The sequence below is a fragment of the Saccoglossus kowalevskii genome, chromosome 7 (genome assembly GCF_978046115.1).
Source record: "Saccoglossus kowalevskii chromosome 7, keSacKowa6.1, whole genome shotgun sequence".
Classification (NCBI taxonomy): Eukaryota; Metazoa; Hemichordata; class Enteropneusta; family Harrimaniidae; genus Saccoglossus; species Saccoglossus kowalevskii.
Genome location: NC_140647.1, coordinates 40,363,575 through 40,383,675, shown reverse-complemented (window position 1 = coordinate 40,383,675; position 20,101 = coordinate 40,363,575). Strand labels below are relative to the sequence as shown.

The window sequence follows — 20,101 nt, the reverse complement described above, 5'->3', positions numbered from 1 at the left end:
TAGTTCCCGTTCGGACGAAGTCTTCGTCCGTGCGTCCGTCCGGAGTCATATCTCAGAATCCCTTGGACTGATTTCGTTCATTCTTTGCATGTACTTAGTACCTTATGTGGGACATATGCACATGCAGTGGTTTAGCGATTCGATTCAAAATGGCCGACTAGCAGCCATCTTGTTTTTTGAAAATGTTGTATTTTGGACATGCTTTGTCAGTTGTCATTCAAACTTGGTACATATATTATACATGTTAGGATACATGTTCATGGCGTTTTATTTCACAATTGGATGGTCCACTGGCAGGCATCTTGTTTTTTGTTTTTTTTATGCAGTATCTCTTTATGCGTGCTCTGTCAGTTTTCATTCAAATTTGGCACATACATGTACTTTATACATGTTAGGATGCATGTCCATGACAATGTGTTTCAAAATCTCGTCAAGGATGGCCAATTGACAGCCATCTGACTTTTTGGCCTTACTATGATATTTCCACAATTTATGTACCATTTTCATGTGGGAAGTGGATACATGGGAGATGTGCAAAGATAAAGAGGGTGACCCAAAGATTGGCAAGGGATTTTGCGTGTGGAAGATGTAAGAATGGAGTTGGAAGGGTGGTGGAACAGGAAGAAAAGTTGTGTGATGAGGTTGAGACAGTGAAGGAGTTTACATACCTGGGGGACAAGGTAAGTGTGGGTGGTGGGTGTGAGACGGCTGTGACAGCTAGAGCAAGGTTTGCTTGGGTGAAGTTTAGGGAATGTGGAGAGCTACTATATTGGAAGAGATTTCCCTTGGAGAAAGGAATAGTTTATAAGAGTTGTGTGAGATCAGCATTGCTGTATGGGAGCGAGACATGGTGTTTGAGTGAAAATGAGTTGGGTATTTTAAGGAGGACAGAGAGAGCGATGGTGAGAGTGATGTGTGGGGTGAAGTTGATGGACAGAAAGAAAACTAAGGACTTGATGCAGATGTTGGGTTTGAAGGAAGCGGTAGATCGGTTGGCGAAGGCAAATGGGGTACGTTGGTATGGGCATGTGCTGAGGAGGGAGGATGGGCATGTATTAAGAAGGGCCCTTGATTTAGAGGTGAGCGGTCCAAGGAAAAGGGGAAGGCCAAAGAAGACGTGGAAGATGCAAGTGGAGGAGGAGAGTGGGAAGGTTGGGATGAGGATGAGGGATGCTTTAAATCGTGCAAAGTGGAGGGAGGGGGTAAGAGCGATTGCCACTAGTTTAAGGTGAATCCGGCCACCCTCGTCTTCGGGGACCAAACCGGATTTAAAACTCTGGACTACTACTACTTTCATTCGTATTGGCAGATACATCATACATATCAGTGTATTTCATAATCAGATCAAAGATGGACGAATAACGGCTGTTTTTATTTTTGGCCATACAATGTATTATTACTCGCGGAACACGTGTTTTGATGTAAATAAACAATCTGTTGTATACACCACTTGGAACTCAAGTTTCAAGAACACGCTCGCGACAACCCCTCTGCTTTAAATATGACAAGCACAAAGAGAACTTTTCAAAATTTAACGGGGACTGTGTCATTTTCAATGACTTGTTTTTTTGAAAATTTCAGGAGGTTGGGTGAAATGAGTACTGTAGTAGCAAAAGCGTTGGCTTTACATTTTCAACAATATCTTTAATATTTAGCAGATTATAGACAGTTTGGCCGAGGAAAAAAATTGGTTAAACAAGAATTTTAGCAAAAACAAAGCATTTTCCATGTGCCAGATAAAGCTGAGTCATGCAAGTAAGATAAGAAGAGACACAGATAGTATGAATTATAATTAGTGTAAGAATGTGAAAATTCTAAGATGATATTTTTTTAGCTCCGCTGTCGACTTTGTCGAGCGGAGCTTATCATATGAGTGATTGTCCGTCGTCGTCGTCCGTGTCAATGTTTTACTTTTTCGACTTCTTCTTGAAAACTACAAGCCTGAATGCTTCGATACTTGGTGTATATGTACCGTGGGTAGACCTCTCTCAGATTTGTTCATTTTGTAATGATATCTTTAATTCTCTAATTTTGGTGAATATTTTTGTCATTTTTGGTAAAAAGTGATATTTTCGACTTCTTGTTGAAAACCGCAAGTTCAATTGCTTTGATATTACATATATAGGTACTACATGTGGACCTCTCTCAGATTTGTTCATTTCATAATGATATCTTTAATTCTCTAATTTTGGTGAATATTTTTGTCATTTTTGGTAAAAAGTGATATTTTCGACTTCTTGTTGAAAACCGCAAGTCCAATTGCTTTGATATTACATATATAGGTACTACATGTGGACCTCTCTCAGATTTGTTCATTTTGTAATGATATCTTTAATTCTCTAATTTTGGTGAATATTTTTGTAATTTTTGGTATAAAGTGATATTTTCGACTTCTTGTTGAAAACCGCAAGTCCAATTGCTTTGATATTACATATATAGGTACTACATGTGGACCTCTCTCAGATTTGTTCATTTCATAATGATATCTTCAATTCTCTAATTTTGGTAAATATTTTTGTAATTTTTGATAAAAAGTGATATTTTCAACTTCTTGTTAAAAACCGCAAGTCCAATTGCTTTGATATTACATATATAGGTACTACGTGTGGACCTCTCTCAGATTTGTTCATTTTGTAATGATATCTTTAATTCTCTAATTTTGGTGAATATTTTTGTAATTTTTGGTATAAAGTGATATTTTCGACTTCTTGTTGAAAACCGCAAGTCTAATTGCTTTGATATTACATATATAGGTACTACATGTGGACCTCTCTCAGATTTGTTCATTTTGTAGTGATATCTTTAATTTTCTAATTTTGGTGAATATTTTTGTCATTTTTGGTAAAAAGTAATATCTTCGACTTCTTGTTAAAAACTTCAAGTCCAATTGCTTTGATATTACATATGTATTCATGTGAAATTTTTACTCAGTTATATTCCTGACAAGTAGACCCTTGTCATTGTTAGATAACTATAGGATTGTTGTGCAAACCATTATCAAAAAAGCAAATAAATCTAATTTTATTTCAAACCAATTTTATACATATAGGTACTACATGTGGACCTCTCTCAGATTTGTTCATTTTCTAATGATATCTTCTGTTCTTTAATTGCCATGTGCATTGCTAACAGCGGAGCTATCTCAGCCGACAGGCTGCTTGTTTAACATACAAATGATGATGTTATAATGGATCTGAATTAGACTACATTTTGATAATGTTGGATTTAAAGCAAAGATTGTTAACTGTAGGTGCAGCGTACTGGTTTGGATTGTTATGAATGTCAAGTCAAAGAGCAGCAGAGACAGGTAGCTTTGAGACGAGCACAGGAACATGAACAAGAGGAGGTGAGAAGACGTGAGAGTCAACAAAGAATAGAAATATTACAGAAACAAAGACGTATTCAATCTGCCCAAAGACGAAATGATGGAAACAATCGAACATTAGATACAGTCAACTCTGAGCAAGAGGTTTGTTGTAACTTCTTGGGACCATGTCAGTTTTATTTCAGTACTCTATTTTTCATTCACATCTTCAAATCAGATGTTTTGCTTTTTTTTTTCGGACATTTTATTATGAATTTGTTTCTGTGTTTTTGCATGGGGTTATGTGCATGTGTTTTGTTGCAGTTGGTCTTTTTTGCTCTTCATTAAATAAGGTATTGTCTCAGCTAAACTTATGATCTATGTGCTTGCTGAAGTCTCTAATTATTCTACAATGAATAGCAATAGTGGCCTTTTTTAAAATAGTGTCATGTTCAGCCAAACATATTTGGATATTTTTTGTGGAATGGAACATTTTTACTATTACCCATTAGACTTGGCTCCTTCCTTCTTTTATTAATGAAACTGTTTGCCTGAATGGGATGCTATCCTCATAAGGGATGCATTCATGGTCAACTATTCACCATAAATTTAACAAGTTGATTGAAAATATCATTAATAATCTAGAGATCACACAAAGAGCATTTTTGTGGGGCATAGCATTGACTTAATTACTCTGAATGTTAATTAGGTTAGCAACAGGAAAATTAAATTAAAAACTGAACTGTATTCACCTATTTCTAAGCTTTTAAATGAGGTACATGTATAGGTTGTTATACTAGTATCAAGGATTTTTTTAAACAGGGGTGCAGCGCCCTCATGCAATGGCCATGTGCCCTCTTATCCTGGTGAGCAGATCCTCTGGCAACCATAACATTCTGATTGACCAGGGATCACATGTAGTCTTCAACTGTGACCTGTGTGATAGTAATTTTGACCCTAAGGAAGCCATTTTAACTTATCAAATTATCAAAAACCCTCCACACCCTGGTAGGGAGAACCCCCCCCCCCCCCAGGTGCCACTGAATTGCAGTGCTCCCTCTTGCAGTTTTTTCTAGAAAAACCCCTGCTAGCATGCTCAGTATTTTTTTGAGATTGTCTGAATCACAGATCAATTTTTAACTCATTTTTCTCCTGTTGCTACTTTCAGCAGCAATAAATTAAAAAGCCTACTGCTTCTGTTGCTTAATTTCAAATATATTCATTATTTATTATTTTAATGGTATTATCAGTGTCCCTCATGTTTTATGTACTCATGAAATGGTATCTGGTTTTGTATTTGATAGTCATTTGCTTCCTGGAAAGCAGTGTGCTTTGTAATCAGCTATTATAACCATGTTAAATGCCTGAATACCAATTCACTGTTACATGTACCAGTGGATACTTTCTTAAGTAAGAGCACTTACTATGTTGAATACTAATCTATGAACCACATCTGTATTTCCTGTTCATCAGACATCCTTTAATAATGCATCAAGGTCACCAAGAAGAAGGCGATCTCCTGCTAGGTCACCTGCACATTCACCTCCAAAACAAGTGCAGATCCGTGCCGCTGAAAAGACTAGATGTGAGTTTGGCTTGTAATATACATGGTTAGCGCAACTATGATGGAATTGAACTGTTAATTTACTATTAGGTGATTGTCTGTCACCATTCATTGCCATCTGTCCATCAACAACTGATATTCTTACTGAATACATAACCTCTTAAAGATATCCTCAATTAGTTCCCGTTCAGACACCATCCGAAAACAGGGACTTTTTTCTTATGGATTGACCTCTGTGCGTGTGTGCCTGTATATCTATATATATCTTATATATACCTACCAGTATATATCTTAGCCATTCGGCCATATTTGTCATATTTGTTTATCATCGAAATCCATCATTTTCTGCATTCTGGAACCAGATCTCAACTCTTTACAATTGTTTTTTTTTTGTGCTATAAAATTATCAAAAATTAAACATTTCGAGCATCTTCGTAATTGGATCTTGGTCGTTTATGGATGGATTTCATTCAAAATTGGTACATTCATTAAACATTATGGGTTCCTGATGACATCATTTTTTTTTTTTCAGATCGGATTCAAAATGGCCAACTGGTGGCTATCTTGTTTTAGTGGTGATCTCATATTCAAACATGTGGGTCAAACCTACGAAAACCCAAACCGCCCTAAACCGCTCGAACAAAATCCAGTTTTGCGGTTTGGAAGTTTGAACAATAGACAGTGCGGTTCAGGATGACCTCATGAATTTGCATAAAAACTGTGGTTCAAACTGATCTCATTCACACCTCATTCAAGCTGTTGTTTATTTCTTAGGATTGACAGTGTTTACATTGCTCTTTGAAGACTAGATAGTTGTCTCCAAAATGTGTAGATTTATTGATGTGCAGTAGTCATTTTACCGTGTGTCTTGCCTAAAAAACACTCTTTCATATACCGGTGAACAGCGTGCTAAATAAATTGTTTTGTTTTGATAAACTGTTATGCTTGAGTCGCAAATTGAGCAGAGGACGTGAATCAGACTTTTCATTGGGCTTGACAATTGATATGCATCAGAAACGAAAATTTGTTGATACAAAGTTGCACTTGAGACTTTAATACGCTACTGTGTTCAAGCCATTACTATTGTTGCGTGTTCAATTTTCAAACAATTCTTTCAGGAGTGCTGCATCGCAAAATCCGGAAAAATAAATGCAGTGTACGCCATGAAGATTTATTTTGATTTGCTGCACATCGGTTATTTGTAGTTTTTCTTATTCAATTGCCAGTGACACGAAGTATCAAAACAAAAAATTAAATTAAATGGACTCGCGCTGAATGAACTACTGTAAGCGATTATTCAAGGCTATTCATCTGCAGACGAGACTGCTTATAAAAAACGAACCCTGACCTTGTACTGAAGACACAATGCACGTTGCGATATCGCGATCGATGCAAGACAAGGAGAAATTCTGATTGAGGTAACCAAGGGGGCTGCGTTGAGTGTTTGATTCAACCACAGTCCCTCAATGTACTGTGCTTCGATGTACTTTCTAAAATAATCGTTTATTAGCTCCGCTGTTCATATTACTGATTGTCCATCGTCAACTTTACAATTTCAACTTCTTCTTTGAAACCGGAAGTCAGAATTTTTCCAAATTTGATATGCAAGTACCTTGGATGGTTTTTTTTTCAGATTTGTTCATTTCATGTCAAAATCTCAAATTCTCTAATTTTGATGAATATTTCTGTCATTTTTGGTGAAAAGTGATATTTTCAACTTCTTGTTAAAAACCACAAGTCCAATTGCTTTGATATTACATATATAGGTGGATCACTCACAGATTTGTTCATTTCATAATGATATCTTCAATTATCTAATTTTGATGATTATGTTTGTCAATTTTGGTGAAAAGTGATATTTTTGAATTTTCGTTGAAAACAGCAAGTCCGATTGCTTTGATATTACATTTATACGTACTACATGTGGACCTCTCTCAGATTTGTTCATTTCGTGATGGTATCTTTAATTTTCTAATTTTGGTGAATATTTTTGTCATTTTGGGTAAAAAAGTGATATTTTTGAATTCTTGTTGAAAACAGCAAGTCCCATTACTTTGATACTATACATATTGTTCATTTTCTAATGATATCTTCTGTTCCTTAATTGAAATGTGCATTGCGAACAACGGAGCTATCTCAGCCGACTGGCTGCTTGTTTTTAATTAACAGAGGGTTCGAAATGTGTGCATTTTCTCACAGAAACGTAAGATATCGGCAGCGGTAAATACCCGTTATTTCCCCGCAATGTCATCAGCTGACAATGTTACAGTGGTCGTAGTGCTAGCGCCGACTTTAATTTTGACGCAGTGTTAGAGGGACTGTGATTTTGGGACTCGGGTTTTGAGATGTCTTCGCAGAAAACAATGTTGCCATTATTAGTCCCCGTTCGGACGCAGTCCTCCGTGACCTCCGTGCGTCTGTGCGTGCGTGCGTCTGTGCGTGCGTCCGGACCTGTATCTTAGAAATGCCTGGACCAATCACAATCAAACTTCACACATACATCATACATGATATCATACATATGCACGTCAATTTGTTTCACGATCCGATTCAAGATGGCCGAATGGCGGCCATTTTTGTGCTAAAAATCATCAAAATCAAGCATTTCCCCGCTGTTTACAGATGGATTTTGTTCAAATCTTTTATATACGTTGGACATTATAGCACCTTGATGAACATCTTTTTATTTTACGATCTGATTCAATTTGTTTCACGATCCGATTCAAGATGGCGAATGGCGGCCATTTTTGTGCTAAAAAATCATAAAAATCAAGCATTTCTCGGCTGTTTACAGATGGATTTTGTTCAAACTTGATATATACTTTAGACATTATGCAAATAATTTTGTTTTTCAGATAACATTCAAAATGGCCGACTGGTGGCCATTTTGTTTTAATGAATGGGCTTCTAGACCCATATTTCCAACTTTTTTTTGACTGATTATGTTCAAATTTTAAATATTCATTATACATCATGTCATAGATAGACAGATATATTGGTTTGACGATCCTATTCAAAAATGGTTGTCATTTTTGTGCTAAAAAATCATCAAATATCAAGCATTTCTGGCATTTATGGATGGATTTCGTTCAAACTTGGTACATACATTAGACGTTACGGGTTCCTGATGCACATCATTTTATTTTTCAGATCAGACTTAAAATGGCTGTTCGGTGGCCATTTTGTTTTAATGAATGGGTTTCCAGACCCATATGTCTGACTTGTTTTGACTGATTATGTTCAAATTTTTAATATTCATTATACATCATGTCACAGATATACGGATATATTGGTTTGACGATCTTTTTCAAAGTGGCCTAATGGTCGCTATTTTTGTGCTAAAAAACTTGTTTTATTTTTTAGATCGGATTCTGAATGGCTGACTAGTGGCCATTTTGTTTTAATGAATGGGCTTCTAGAGCCATATCTCTGACATGCTTTGACAGACTATGTTCAAATTTTATATATTCATTATACATATATTCATAATGGCTGATTTTGTTTTAATTAATGCTGTTGCAGAGCAATATCTGTCAATACTCATTTGACGATCAGATACAAATGTCAATCATTTAAATGTTAAAAAATCATCATATTCCTTACATGTTTATATTCCAGCTATATTACTATAAACAAAACTTTATATCTTAAATTTGATAACTAACGGGGACTGTGCCATGCATGGCTTGTTGATTTAATACTTTCATTGTATTTTGATAACTCGCTCTCATAGACTTTACAAACTTAACCAAAAAATGTGTTCTATGAATTTATGAACTGACATGGGCACAAAACTGACTGTACTTGTTGTAGACAAAATATACCAGTTCGCTCCATGGACAAACATATTTTACTGACTATGCCAAATATATATATAACGTAAGTAATGTATCCTAAGAAGCTGCTCATTAAAATTCTATTGCATTTTTTCTCTGTTCTGTTTCAAACATTAATTTACCATATATATCACAATAGAGAGGGTCTATGATATCACTTGATTCACATTTAATGACAAAACACATGTACATGTATAACAAACCATCACGTCTGTAATACCAGATAAATTGTCTAATTATTCACAATAACAATTGTATTGACTTGTACCAAAATGTAAGTTGTGTGGAAACTAATTATTATTACCAATCACAGAAATAAATAAATATAATTTTCATCACACTTATAAATGACATGATGTAAATAGATTTGTGAAACTAATGCAAGTTTGTTTTTTATTAGCATTTACATGACTTGCAAGGAAAATCAAAGAAAGTTTAGAAAGAACTCACATGAGACACGTGAAAATTAATTCAAAATTTAAGATTTGCTTTCAAACGAGAAGCTTGGCAACTAATTTTTGTCTGCTAGTTGAGATGCATAGCATGAAAAAAATGTGATTCACATTATCAAAATTTATAATACATACAGAAAATACATTTGATTTTTCATCCATGGTTTTGCCAATGAATTCGATTTAAATCTGATTTTTTAGATATCAGAAATGGGCTGATAATAGATAATCAATATGCATGTTTATCGACATTAAACAAATCATAGCTGTGGATTACCTCAATGAACCAAATGAATTATTATACAAACTAAGCAATTATTATGCATAGATTTAGGTCTGTATATTGTTTCATGACGCGCATGTACAAAGTTTCATTATAATGTGATGATTAATCCTAACTAAATTAGTGGAAAGCTGAAAAGTAAATTATTATGCAAATTAGGTAATTATTATACAAATGTAGATGTATATAAACCTAAAACTAATTTGATCATCACATTGTGTTAGTGTACATATGTACAAGGATTCATTGAATTAAGATAAGTACTGTCACAGACCATCTATGTACGAAGTTTTATTGAACCAAAATTATGATTTATTATGCAAATTAGGTAATTAATATGATGTGATTTTAATTCAAAACTGCGCGGGTCTGTGCATTGAATGGAATAATTAGTACATATGATATCAGTGTAAAAGTTAAAAATTGGCTAATTATGCAAATTAGGTAATTAACATGCACTGATTTTAACCCAAAACATGTGCATTGTCCTAGAACATCTATGTACCAAGATTCATTGAAATGGGATAATTAGTACTTGCAAATTAGTTAATTAATATGCACACATTTTTACTTAAAATTAATCAGGTTTTTGGATTGTTCTAGAGCATCTATGTACCAAGTTTCATTGAAAAGTAATGTTCTCTGTTGTTTGTTATCAAAAGCTGAAATTGATTAATTATGCAAATTAGGTAATTAATATTTCACATGTATGTCTGTTCATCGTCTTATGTATCTATGTAAGTTTCATTGAAATGTGATTAGTACCTGAGATATCAGTGGAAAAACCAAAAATTTACTAATCATTATGCAAATTAGGTTAATTATATGCATGGATTTTTACCGAAAACTAATCACATATGTGCATTAGTCCAGAGCATCTACATACCAAGTTTCATCAAAATCTAATCTAATCAAAATCTAATGAATGGCTCTTTAGATATCAGTGGAAGAGTCAAGAAACAGCTAAAAATTAGCTATTTATCATGCAAATCAGGTAATTAATATGCATGGATTTCAACCAAAACCTAATCAAATCTGCGCATTAGCTTTGGGCATCTACACACCAAGTTTCATTAAAAACCAACATACGGTTCTTGAGATATCCGTGGAACCGACAGACACAGACACACGCACACACACACACACCACACCACACAGCGCTGCACCACACTGAAACCAGGCTGAAACAGTTTTGTAAGAAAAACCTAGGTTTTCCTAGGTCTGTTTTCATTGTGACGGGATTCATGTTCTCTGCACGTAATAAGCTCGGTTATTAAGCATCCTTTTTTGGGGGTGGCCGAGGGGAAGACGTGTAGTGTCGTGAAGCTAGGCGATTTGGTGCCGTACGTGAGCGCCGGTTTGAGTCACGCATGCAGTACGTGTTTACTATAATTTGATGTAGTATTTACCTTGCCGTTTATTCAGTGTTATTTGCTTATTTCATTGTTCTCTGTTGTTTGTTTTCAGTGGGGGCATTAATGGACAGTTAATCCGGAGGTTAGGTTCAAACCTACTACTAATTGTAGGTCTAGTAGGTTTGACCCAGGTGTTTGAATATGAGATCACCTCTCAATGAATGTGGTTCTAGTGCCATATCTCTGACATGCTTTGATTATGTAACAATTTTTCTATAATCATTATACATCATGTCATAGATAATACAGATATATTGGTTTGGTGATCCAATTCAAAATGACCGAATGATGGCCATTTTGTTTTAATTAATGCTGTTCCAGAGCAATATCTCTCAATATGAACAAGTACTTGTACTATATATATTAATATAAACAAAACTTAGATTTGATAATTAACAGGGACTGTGCCATGCATGGCTTGTTCATATTTGTTACATTGTGTTCATATTTGTTACATGTCATCACCGGATTTTCTCTGTACCCATATAATAATATTTGTGTTCTCTTCATACTAATTGATTACAGTGAAGGATAAATTGAAAGCTGAATTCTCTCAACATCCAGAGTTTCTAATACAAATGGCATTGGAAACTGCTGGCTATGATGAGAAAAAAGCTAGGAATGTCCTCAGTGCAGCTGGAAGTTCCTCCTCAGCTCGACAAACTGGAAATGCTGACTCTCTATCAACTAGTGGTGAGTAGCTAAACTTTAGTCTTAGTGCCTAACACAATTGTGTATGTTTAGCCTTTTAATGAACAGTGAGAAGATATCATTATGAAAAATCATGGCATAAATCCTAAAACTTGGTAATCAAATTACATGACACAGGCTAGAACCCCCCTCCCCCTCCTAACATCTGTGAATGACCATGAAATTGATTTGATGATGAACATTAATGATGTAAATCATCATACGTTTAATTTCCAAACAACGAACAACTGGTTTCTAAATGTGCTAGATCATTTGGGATCGTCGTCTTTTGTATACATATATGTACCTCAAATGGACCTCTCTCAGATTTATTCATTTTGTGATGATATCTTGTATTCTCTAATTTTGATTTTTGGTAAAAAAAATAATATTTTTAGCTCCGCTGTCGACTTTGTCGAGCGGAGCTTATCATATGAGTGATTGTCCGTCGTCGTCCGTCGTCGTCGTCCGTCGTCGTCGTCCGTGTCAATGTTTTACTTTTTCGACTTCTTCTTGAAAACTACAAGCCTAAATGCTTTGATACTTGGTGTATATGTACCTTGGGTAGACCTCTCTTAGGTTTGTTCATTTCATGTTGATATCTTTAATTCTCTAATTTTGGTGAATATTTTTGTCATTTTTGGTAAAAACTGATATTTTCGACTTCTTGTTAAAAACCGCAAGTGCAATTGCTTTGATATTACATATATAGGTACTACATGTGGACCTCTCTCAGATTTGTTCATTTCGTGATGATATCTTCAATTCTCTAATTTTGGTGAATATTTTTGTCATTTTTGGTAAAAACTGATATTTTCGACTTCTTGTTAAAAAACGCAAGTGCAATTGCTTTGACATTACATATATAGGTACTACATGTGGACCTCTCTCAGATTTGTTCATTTTGTAATGATATCTTTAATTCTCTAATTTTGGTGAATATTTTTGTCATTTTTGGTAAAAACTGATATTTTCGACTTCTTGTTAAAAACCACAAGTGCAATTGCTTTGATATTACATATATAGGTACTACATGTGGACCTCTCTCAGATTTGTTCATTTTGTAATGATATCTTTAATTCTCTAATTTTGGTGAATATTTTTGTCATTTTTGGTAAAAACTGATATTTTCGACTTCTTGTAAAAAACCGCAAGTGCAAATGCTTTGATATTACATATATAGGTACTACATGTGGACCTCTCTCAGATTTGTTCATTTTGTAATGATATCTTTAATTCTCTATTTTTGGTGAATATTTTTGTCAATTTTTGGTGAAAAGTGATATTTTCGACTTCTTGTTAAAAACCGCAAGTCCAATTGCTTTGATACTACATATATAGGTACTACATGTGGACCTCTCTCAGATTTGTTTATTTCGTGATGATATCTTCAATTCTCTAATTTTGGTGAATATTTTTGTCATTTTTGGTAAAAAGTGATATTTTCGACTTCTTGTTGAAAACTGTAAGTCCGATTGCTTTGATACTATTCATATTGTTCATTTTCTAATGATGTCTTCAGTTCTTTAATTGAAATGTGCATTGCTAACAGCGGAGCTATCTCAGCCGATAGGCTGCTTGTTAACTTTATGTTGAAAAACGCACGGTTGATTGCTTTAATAATATACATGTACATGTAGGTACCTCAGATGGACCACTCACAGAATTGTTCATTTTGTGATGATATCTTCAATTCTGTAATTGAAATGTACAATATTAACAGCTCTGACCATACATGCTACTTGCCAAATATGAAGTTAATCGGTCAAAGCATTCATGAGAAACAAATTTTTAGGCATTTTCTCAGATAAGAATTTGGCAGCGAAATCATGTGAATGTGGATCAGACCCCAAAGTGTGGGATGAGACCAAAACACTCCCAACCCTTGTACCACGAATTTCCATTTGGCAAACCAGGTAAAGGGGGATGGCCGCGTTCCATGGGCGTTCTCGACAGCTCAATCTGATACGATCCATCACGCCCTGAGGGCAGAGTTGCTTGAGCACATTGTAGTGCGCGCCCAGGACTCTTGAGACCTCGGAGGCAGAGAGCACCAGTCTCCTAGACCAGGCGACACATTTACTGGTGGGCCACCGCACATCTACATGCGACATCCCCTAGTGTCACCTGGCTCTCTTGGCCGGGGCCACTACTGTGCAACAAGACACAGTCTTAGACACGTTTGTTTTTGCCGGCAAACTGAGTCAGGGGGTACGTCCCCACCTCAGTGAGGCAGACTGAACATCTTCCACCCTCTTTGTTCGGGGAATGGCGGGTGCAGTCTCGGAGCTTCAGAGTGCAATGAACCAGAGGGTTCAGATCAAATCCGCTAGCCAGTTGGCCCTGCCAAGGGCAAGCGGAGGGCACCCCAAGCACAGAAAACCAACGCCCTAGGGCGTCGTCCACTAGCACAAGCACTCATACCCTTCCACACGAGGTAATAGTAGCGACGCGCCCCCAGGTAGGAAGGGTCCAGATGGTGGCTCCTCACCCTCCTCGGGCAGTCGTCCACCCCAGTGGTGTGGGAAGCATGTTCGACGCTAACCTCTGTGACTAGGGGGGGACAGGCATGTGTTCGGCGAGTGGCCAGATCACAACTTAGGGACTACCGCAGACCTTGGGGAAACTCACCTTATGAGAGAATAGAGCACCCACCCCTCGTAACTGCCGAACCCATGGCCACATATCCCTGTCATACACAGATTGCGTCGGTGTAGTCCGGTTTGGAGGCAGTGGACCTAGACCTTTCCAGGTGGTGACATTCTGTTACGGGATACCGCTAAAATCTCCATCTCCCCTGTCAGTGTCTCCCCTATTGGGCACTGCCAGGGGACTCTCGCAAGGCAGAAGCAATCAGACAGGAAGTAGCAGTTTGCTGGAAAAAGGCACCATACACAGGGTAGATCAGCCGGCATTAAGTCCAGGCTTCGACCCAAATGTGTTCGTAGTACCAAATCTACAGGTGATGGGCGTCCAGTTCTGGACCTAGGCAGACTGAATCAGTACGTGCTTCTCGATCGGTTCTGCATGGAGACACCATTCAGGGATCTTCTCTCCATCCATCGTTTCGACTGGCTAGCCCCACTAGACTTAAGTGGGGCCTACCGATGCACCCGGCGAGTTGCCATCTCCTTCGAATCGCCCAGCTGGGCCAAGTAATTAAATTTTGGGTGCTCTCCTTTGGGTCATGCACAGCGTCCTACGTGTTCACCAGAGTGATGAAACAGGTAGTGCTGCTGCTTCACCAAATGTCGGTACACCTCAATCGGTTACTACACAACCCACCAAAGGGTTATTATCCAAACATGTCAGGCTAACACAGGATTTACTTCACCAGTTAGGCTCTTTAGTAAAGTCCCATCCCAACCCAATGCAACAGTCAGTCTTCTTGGGCATGGAGTTTGACACAGAGGTAGACTTGGTATAGCTATTTCAAGCATGCTGCTTAGCGCTAAGCAGCCTAGCCGAGCGCCTAGTCAGCGTTCCCTCAGTGTCCCTCCGAGAACTAATGCGGATCATCGGAATGATGACCTCGGTTCGAAGGGTGGTTCCCCAGGCCGAAGTCCGAAAACGGGGACTTATAATTCGGTCTCCGTCTGTGCGTTCGTCCGAAGTCATATCTCAGAATCCCTTGGACCGATTCCATTCATTCTTTGCATGTGCCTAGTACTTTATTTGGGACATATGCACATACAGTGGTTGAGCGATTCGATTCAAAATGGTCGACTGGCAGCCATCTTGTTTTTTGAAAATGTTGTATTTTGGACATGCTTTGTCAGTTTTCATTCAAATTTGGTACATAGATTATACATGTTAGGATACATGTCCATGACGATTTATTTCACAATTGGATCAAAGATGGCTGACTGGCAGCCATCTTGTTTTTTTAAATTGTTGTATTTTGGACATGCTTTGTCAGTTTTCATTCAAATTTAGTACATCGATCATACATGTTAGGATACATGTCCCCGACCGTCCGTGAGTTCCTGAGTCTGTCCGTCTGTCCGGCTGTCCGTTCATGCATCAATCTGTCAATAGTAATATTTCAGAATCCTGTGGACCGTTTCTGTTCATTCTTTGCATGTGCCTAGTACCTTATGTGGGACATATGCACATGCAGTGGTTTAGCGATTCGATTCAAAATGGCCGACTGGCAGCCATCTTGTTTTTTGAAAATGTTGTATTTTGGACATGCTTTGTCAGTTGTCATTCAAACTTGGTACATAGATTATACATGTTAGGTTACATGTCCATGACCATTTATTTCGTAATTGGATCAAAGATGGTCGACTGGCAGGCATCTTTTTTTTTTTTTTTTTTTATGCGGTATCTTGGAAGTGCTCTGTCAGTTTTCATTCAAATTTGGCACATACATGTACTTTATACATGTTAGGATGCATGTCCATGACAATTTGTTTCAAAATCTGGTCAAGGATGGCAGATTGACAGCAATCTGACTTTTTGGTCTTACTACTATATTTCCACAATTTATGTACCATTTTCATTCGTATTTGGCACATACATCATACATATCAGTGTGTTTCATAATCAGATCAAAGATGGCCAAATAACAGCTGTTTTTATTTTTGGCCATATTACTACTACACGGAACACGTGTTTTGATGTAAATAAACAATCTGTTGTATACACCACTTGGAACTCAAGTTTCAAGGACACGCTCGCGACAACCACCCCAGCTTTAATATGACAAGCACAAAGAGAACTTTCAAAAATTTAACGGGGACTGTGTCATTTTCAATGACTTGTACTATAATAGGGCGTGTCTACATCGTGCGTTAAAATTTGCATATAACATTAGCGCGTAACAAAGTTGTGATAAAGGAAAGAGTAGTATAAACAAGGATCAGTGATTACTTGAAGTCGATATAAGGAAGGGGGGTAAAAGAAAAGTTATATAACAATTTATTATTTAATAATTTATTAAAATACATAAGTTTGTCCAACTCCCTGTGATATCAGTGTGTTTCATAATCAGATCAAAGATGGCCGAATAACGACTGTTTTAATTTTTGCCCATATTACTACTACACAGAACATGTGTTTTGATGAAAATAAACAATCTGTTGTATACGCCACTTGGAACTCAAGTTTCAAGAACACACTCGCGACAACCCCTCCGCTTTAATATGATGAGCACAGAGAGAACTTTCAAACATTTAACAGGAACTGTGTCATTTTCAATGACTTGTTGTTACAACACCGAGCTCTCCTGTGAGAATTAGGTAGGCGGGTATTGATCTCGGACCAAGTGAAGGAAGCCCTGCCCTGGTGGTCGTCACTGGCCAACCTCGGACAGGGGGTTCCTTTGGACCCACTCTGGTAACAAAAGGTTGGGGAGCGCATCTATTGGACGAACAAGCCCAAGGTATATGGCCCCGCATTAGTTTCGGGACTACCATATCAACCGGCTCAAACTGAAAGCAGTGCACTTAGCACTACCACACTTTCCACCCATAGTTCAAAACCACAGAGTCCTGCCCCGCACAGACAACACGGTGGTCTCCTTCAAGAAGGGGGGAGGGATGGGTTTCCCATTGTTGTCAGTCCTAGCGGAGCAAATTCTCCTGGTGCCTGGAATACAATGTGGAGCTAGCCGCACACCACCTTCCAGGGGTGAGGAACAGTCTGGCAGATGCCCTTTCAGGGCGGCTCCATCTCCAGAACACGGAGTGGCTGATACCCCAGTGGGTAGCCTCCAGGCTGTTTCGACTGTGGGACGGTCCAAAGATAGACTGGTTTGTCGCACCCCAGAACGCCAAGCTCTCGACATGCATAACCAGCCCTCCAAGTTTAATTTTCTTCCTAGTGGCCATTGGCCACCAAGTTCAAACTTTTGGTGGCCAGCTGGAAAATTTAGTAGCCAAGTACAAAATTGTAGGTCGCCAGAATTTATTATGTTTTACAGACTACACAGAAACAACAATTATGTTTAAATTTAAGTATTTATTCAAGCATCTAATCATATAGTATCACAGAGAAACTAAACTGGATGAAGTCAACGTGTTTAAATTACTATTAGCATAGCTCATTTAAATATGTTATTGAACGTAACATGTAAAAAACTTGCTGATGTTGTAGTCCGATCTTTTGGCTTCGATTTTGATGGGAAAACGGCATATATTTTTTTTTAAATCAAAAAGTTAGTTGTTTTTAGTCCCCGTTCGGACGCAGTCCGAAAACGGGGACTTATGTTTTGCCCTGTGTGCGTCCGTCCGTCCGTCCGTCCGTCCGTCCGTGCGTCCGTGATCACCTGTATCTCGAACATGCATGGACCGATTAAGTTCAAACTTCACTCATACATCACACATTATATGGGACATATGCACATGCATTTTTTTCATGATCCGATTAACGATAGCCAAATAGCGGCCATTTTAAGGCCGAAAATGCATCAAAATCGCACATTTTCACCATTCCGGACCCGGATCTCAGTTATGCATGGACGGATTTCATTCAAATTTGGTACATACATTAAACATAATAGGACCTTGATGCACGTCATTTTTTTTTCGGATCAAGTTCGAAATAGCCGACTGGCGGCCATTTTGTTTTAAAGAATTCAGTTCTGGATCCGTATCCGAGACATGTCTGGATTGATCAAGTTCAAACTTCACACACACAAGGTACATCATGTCACAAATATGTATGTGCATTTGTTTCATGATCTCATTAACGATAGCCGAATAGCGGCCATTTTAAGGCCGAAAATGCATCAAAATCGCACATTTTCACCATTCCGGACCCGGATCTCAGTTATGCATGGACGGATTTTGTTCAAATTTGGTACATACATTAAACATAATAGGACCTTGATGCACGTCATTTTTTTTGTTGGATCGGGTTCGAAATGGACGACTGGCGGCCATTTTGTTTTAAAGAATTCAGTTCTGGATCCGTATCTGAGACATGCTTGGATTGATCGAGTTCAAACTTCACACACACAAGGTACATCATGTCACAAATATGTATGTGCATTTGTTTCATGATCTCATTAACGATAGCCAAATGGCGGCCGCTTTAAGGCCGAAAATGCATTGAAATCGCACATTTTCACCATTCCGGACCCGGATCTCAGTTATGCATGGACGGATTTCATTCAAATTTGGTACATACATTAAACATAATAGGACCTTGATGCACGTCATTTTTTTTTTCGGATCAAGTTCGAAATAGCCGACTGGCGGCCATTTTGTTTTAAAGAATTCAGTTCTGGATCCGTATCCGAGACATGTCTGGATTGATCAAGTTCAAACTTCACACACACAAGGTACATCATGTCACAAATATGTATGTGCATTTGTTTCATGATCTCATTAACGATAGCCAAATGGGGGCCGCTTTAAGGCCGAAAATGCATTGAAATCGCACATTTTCACCATTCCGGACCCGTATCTCAGTTATGCATGGATGGATTTTGTTCAAATTTGGTACATACATTAAACATAATAGGACCTTGATGCACGTCTTTTTTTTTTTCGGATCAAGTTCGAAATGGCCGACTGGCGGCCATTTTGTTAAAGAATTCAGTTCTGGATCCGTATCCAAAACATGTCTGGATTGATCAAGTTCAAACTTCACACACACATGGTACATCATGTCACAAATAGATATGTGCATTTGTTTCATGATCTGCTTAACAATAGCGGAATGATGGCCATTTTAAGGCCGAAAATGCATCAAAATCACATATTTTCACAATTCCAGAACCGGATCTCAGTCATGCATGGATGGATTTTGTTCAGATTTAGCACAATGTGTTGTACATATGCAGGTGCATTTCGGTCATGATCTGCTTTGAATGTATATGTCACTCAAATATGAACGGAACGGGGACGTGTCATTGACAATGACTTGTCAAAAAATAAACTGAGCATTTGAAGAATAATTTAACATTGATTACAGTGATAACTGCTCATTGTCGAAACGAAGCTTACCCATTCGCGCCGTTATTCACGCTAGTCTTGTAGACATAAACAATAAACATCATACTCTTGAATAGGCGTCAATAACTACGGTAAAACTTACTCAATTTTAGGCATCAGAAATGAATGAAATGTCCGAAAAATGATGCCAAAATACATCTTGAAAGTCCCATTTTATTTTTTTTTAAATCTCATTTTATTTTTTTAATCCAAACTGCCGTTTAACGGCCCAGGGCGAATTTAAGACAGAATCTCGTCCCTCAAATAAGGACACGTGAGCTTTGATTATAACCAGATATATTGCACTGGGTCAGGGAGATACAAACTGTTCCAGTTGCTAAACTTTTGTACCTGTACTTCGAACATCTGCAAGTTTTCCTAGGTGGTGCGAGACAGCTTTGTTTGTAATCGGGACAAACTCAGTTTAATTTAATGAAGCGAACAACTGTTAAAATTAATTGAAAACAAGCAAATAGTTTCCATGAAAAATCACAGAGAGAGGTAACTTGATACATTAACAACTCTTTTGTGCTTACCTCTTCTCCGCGTCTTGATTTTTTGTTTTCCTTGTCATAATACATACTGATTGATGACTTTGTTTTGATTTTGAGTTG

General features: G+C 37.6%; 1 protein-coding gene across 2 annotated transcripts in view; it reads left to right on the top strand.

The window, feature by feature from the left end:
* Positions 1–20,101, top strand: part of LOC100369920 (uncharacterized) — a 72,908-nt gene that overhangs the window by 25,465 nt on the left and 27,342 nt on the right. For both annotated transcript variants that reach the window (XM_085501564.1, XM_085501563.1), the window contains exons 4-6: positions 3,251–3,469; positions 4,778–4,889; positions 11,380–11,547. In XM_085501564.1, the coding sequence (XP_085357690.1) occupies positions 3,251–3,469; positions 4,778–4,889; positions 11,380–11,547 (499 nt within the window). The remainder of the gene's footprint in view (positions 1–3,250; positions 3,470–4,777; positions 4,890–11,379; positions 11,548–20,101) is intronic.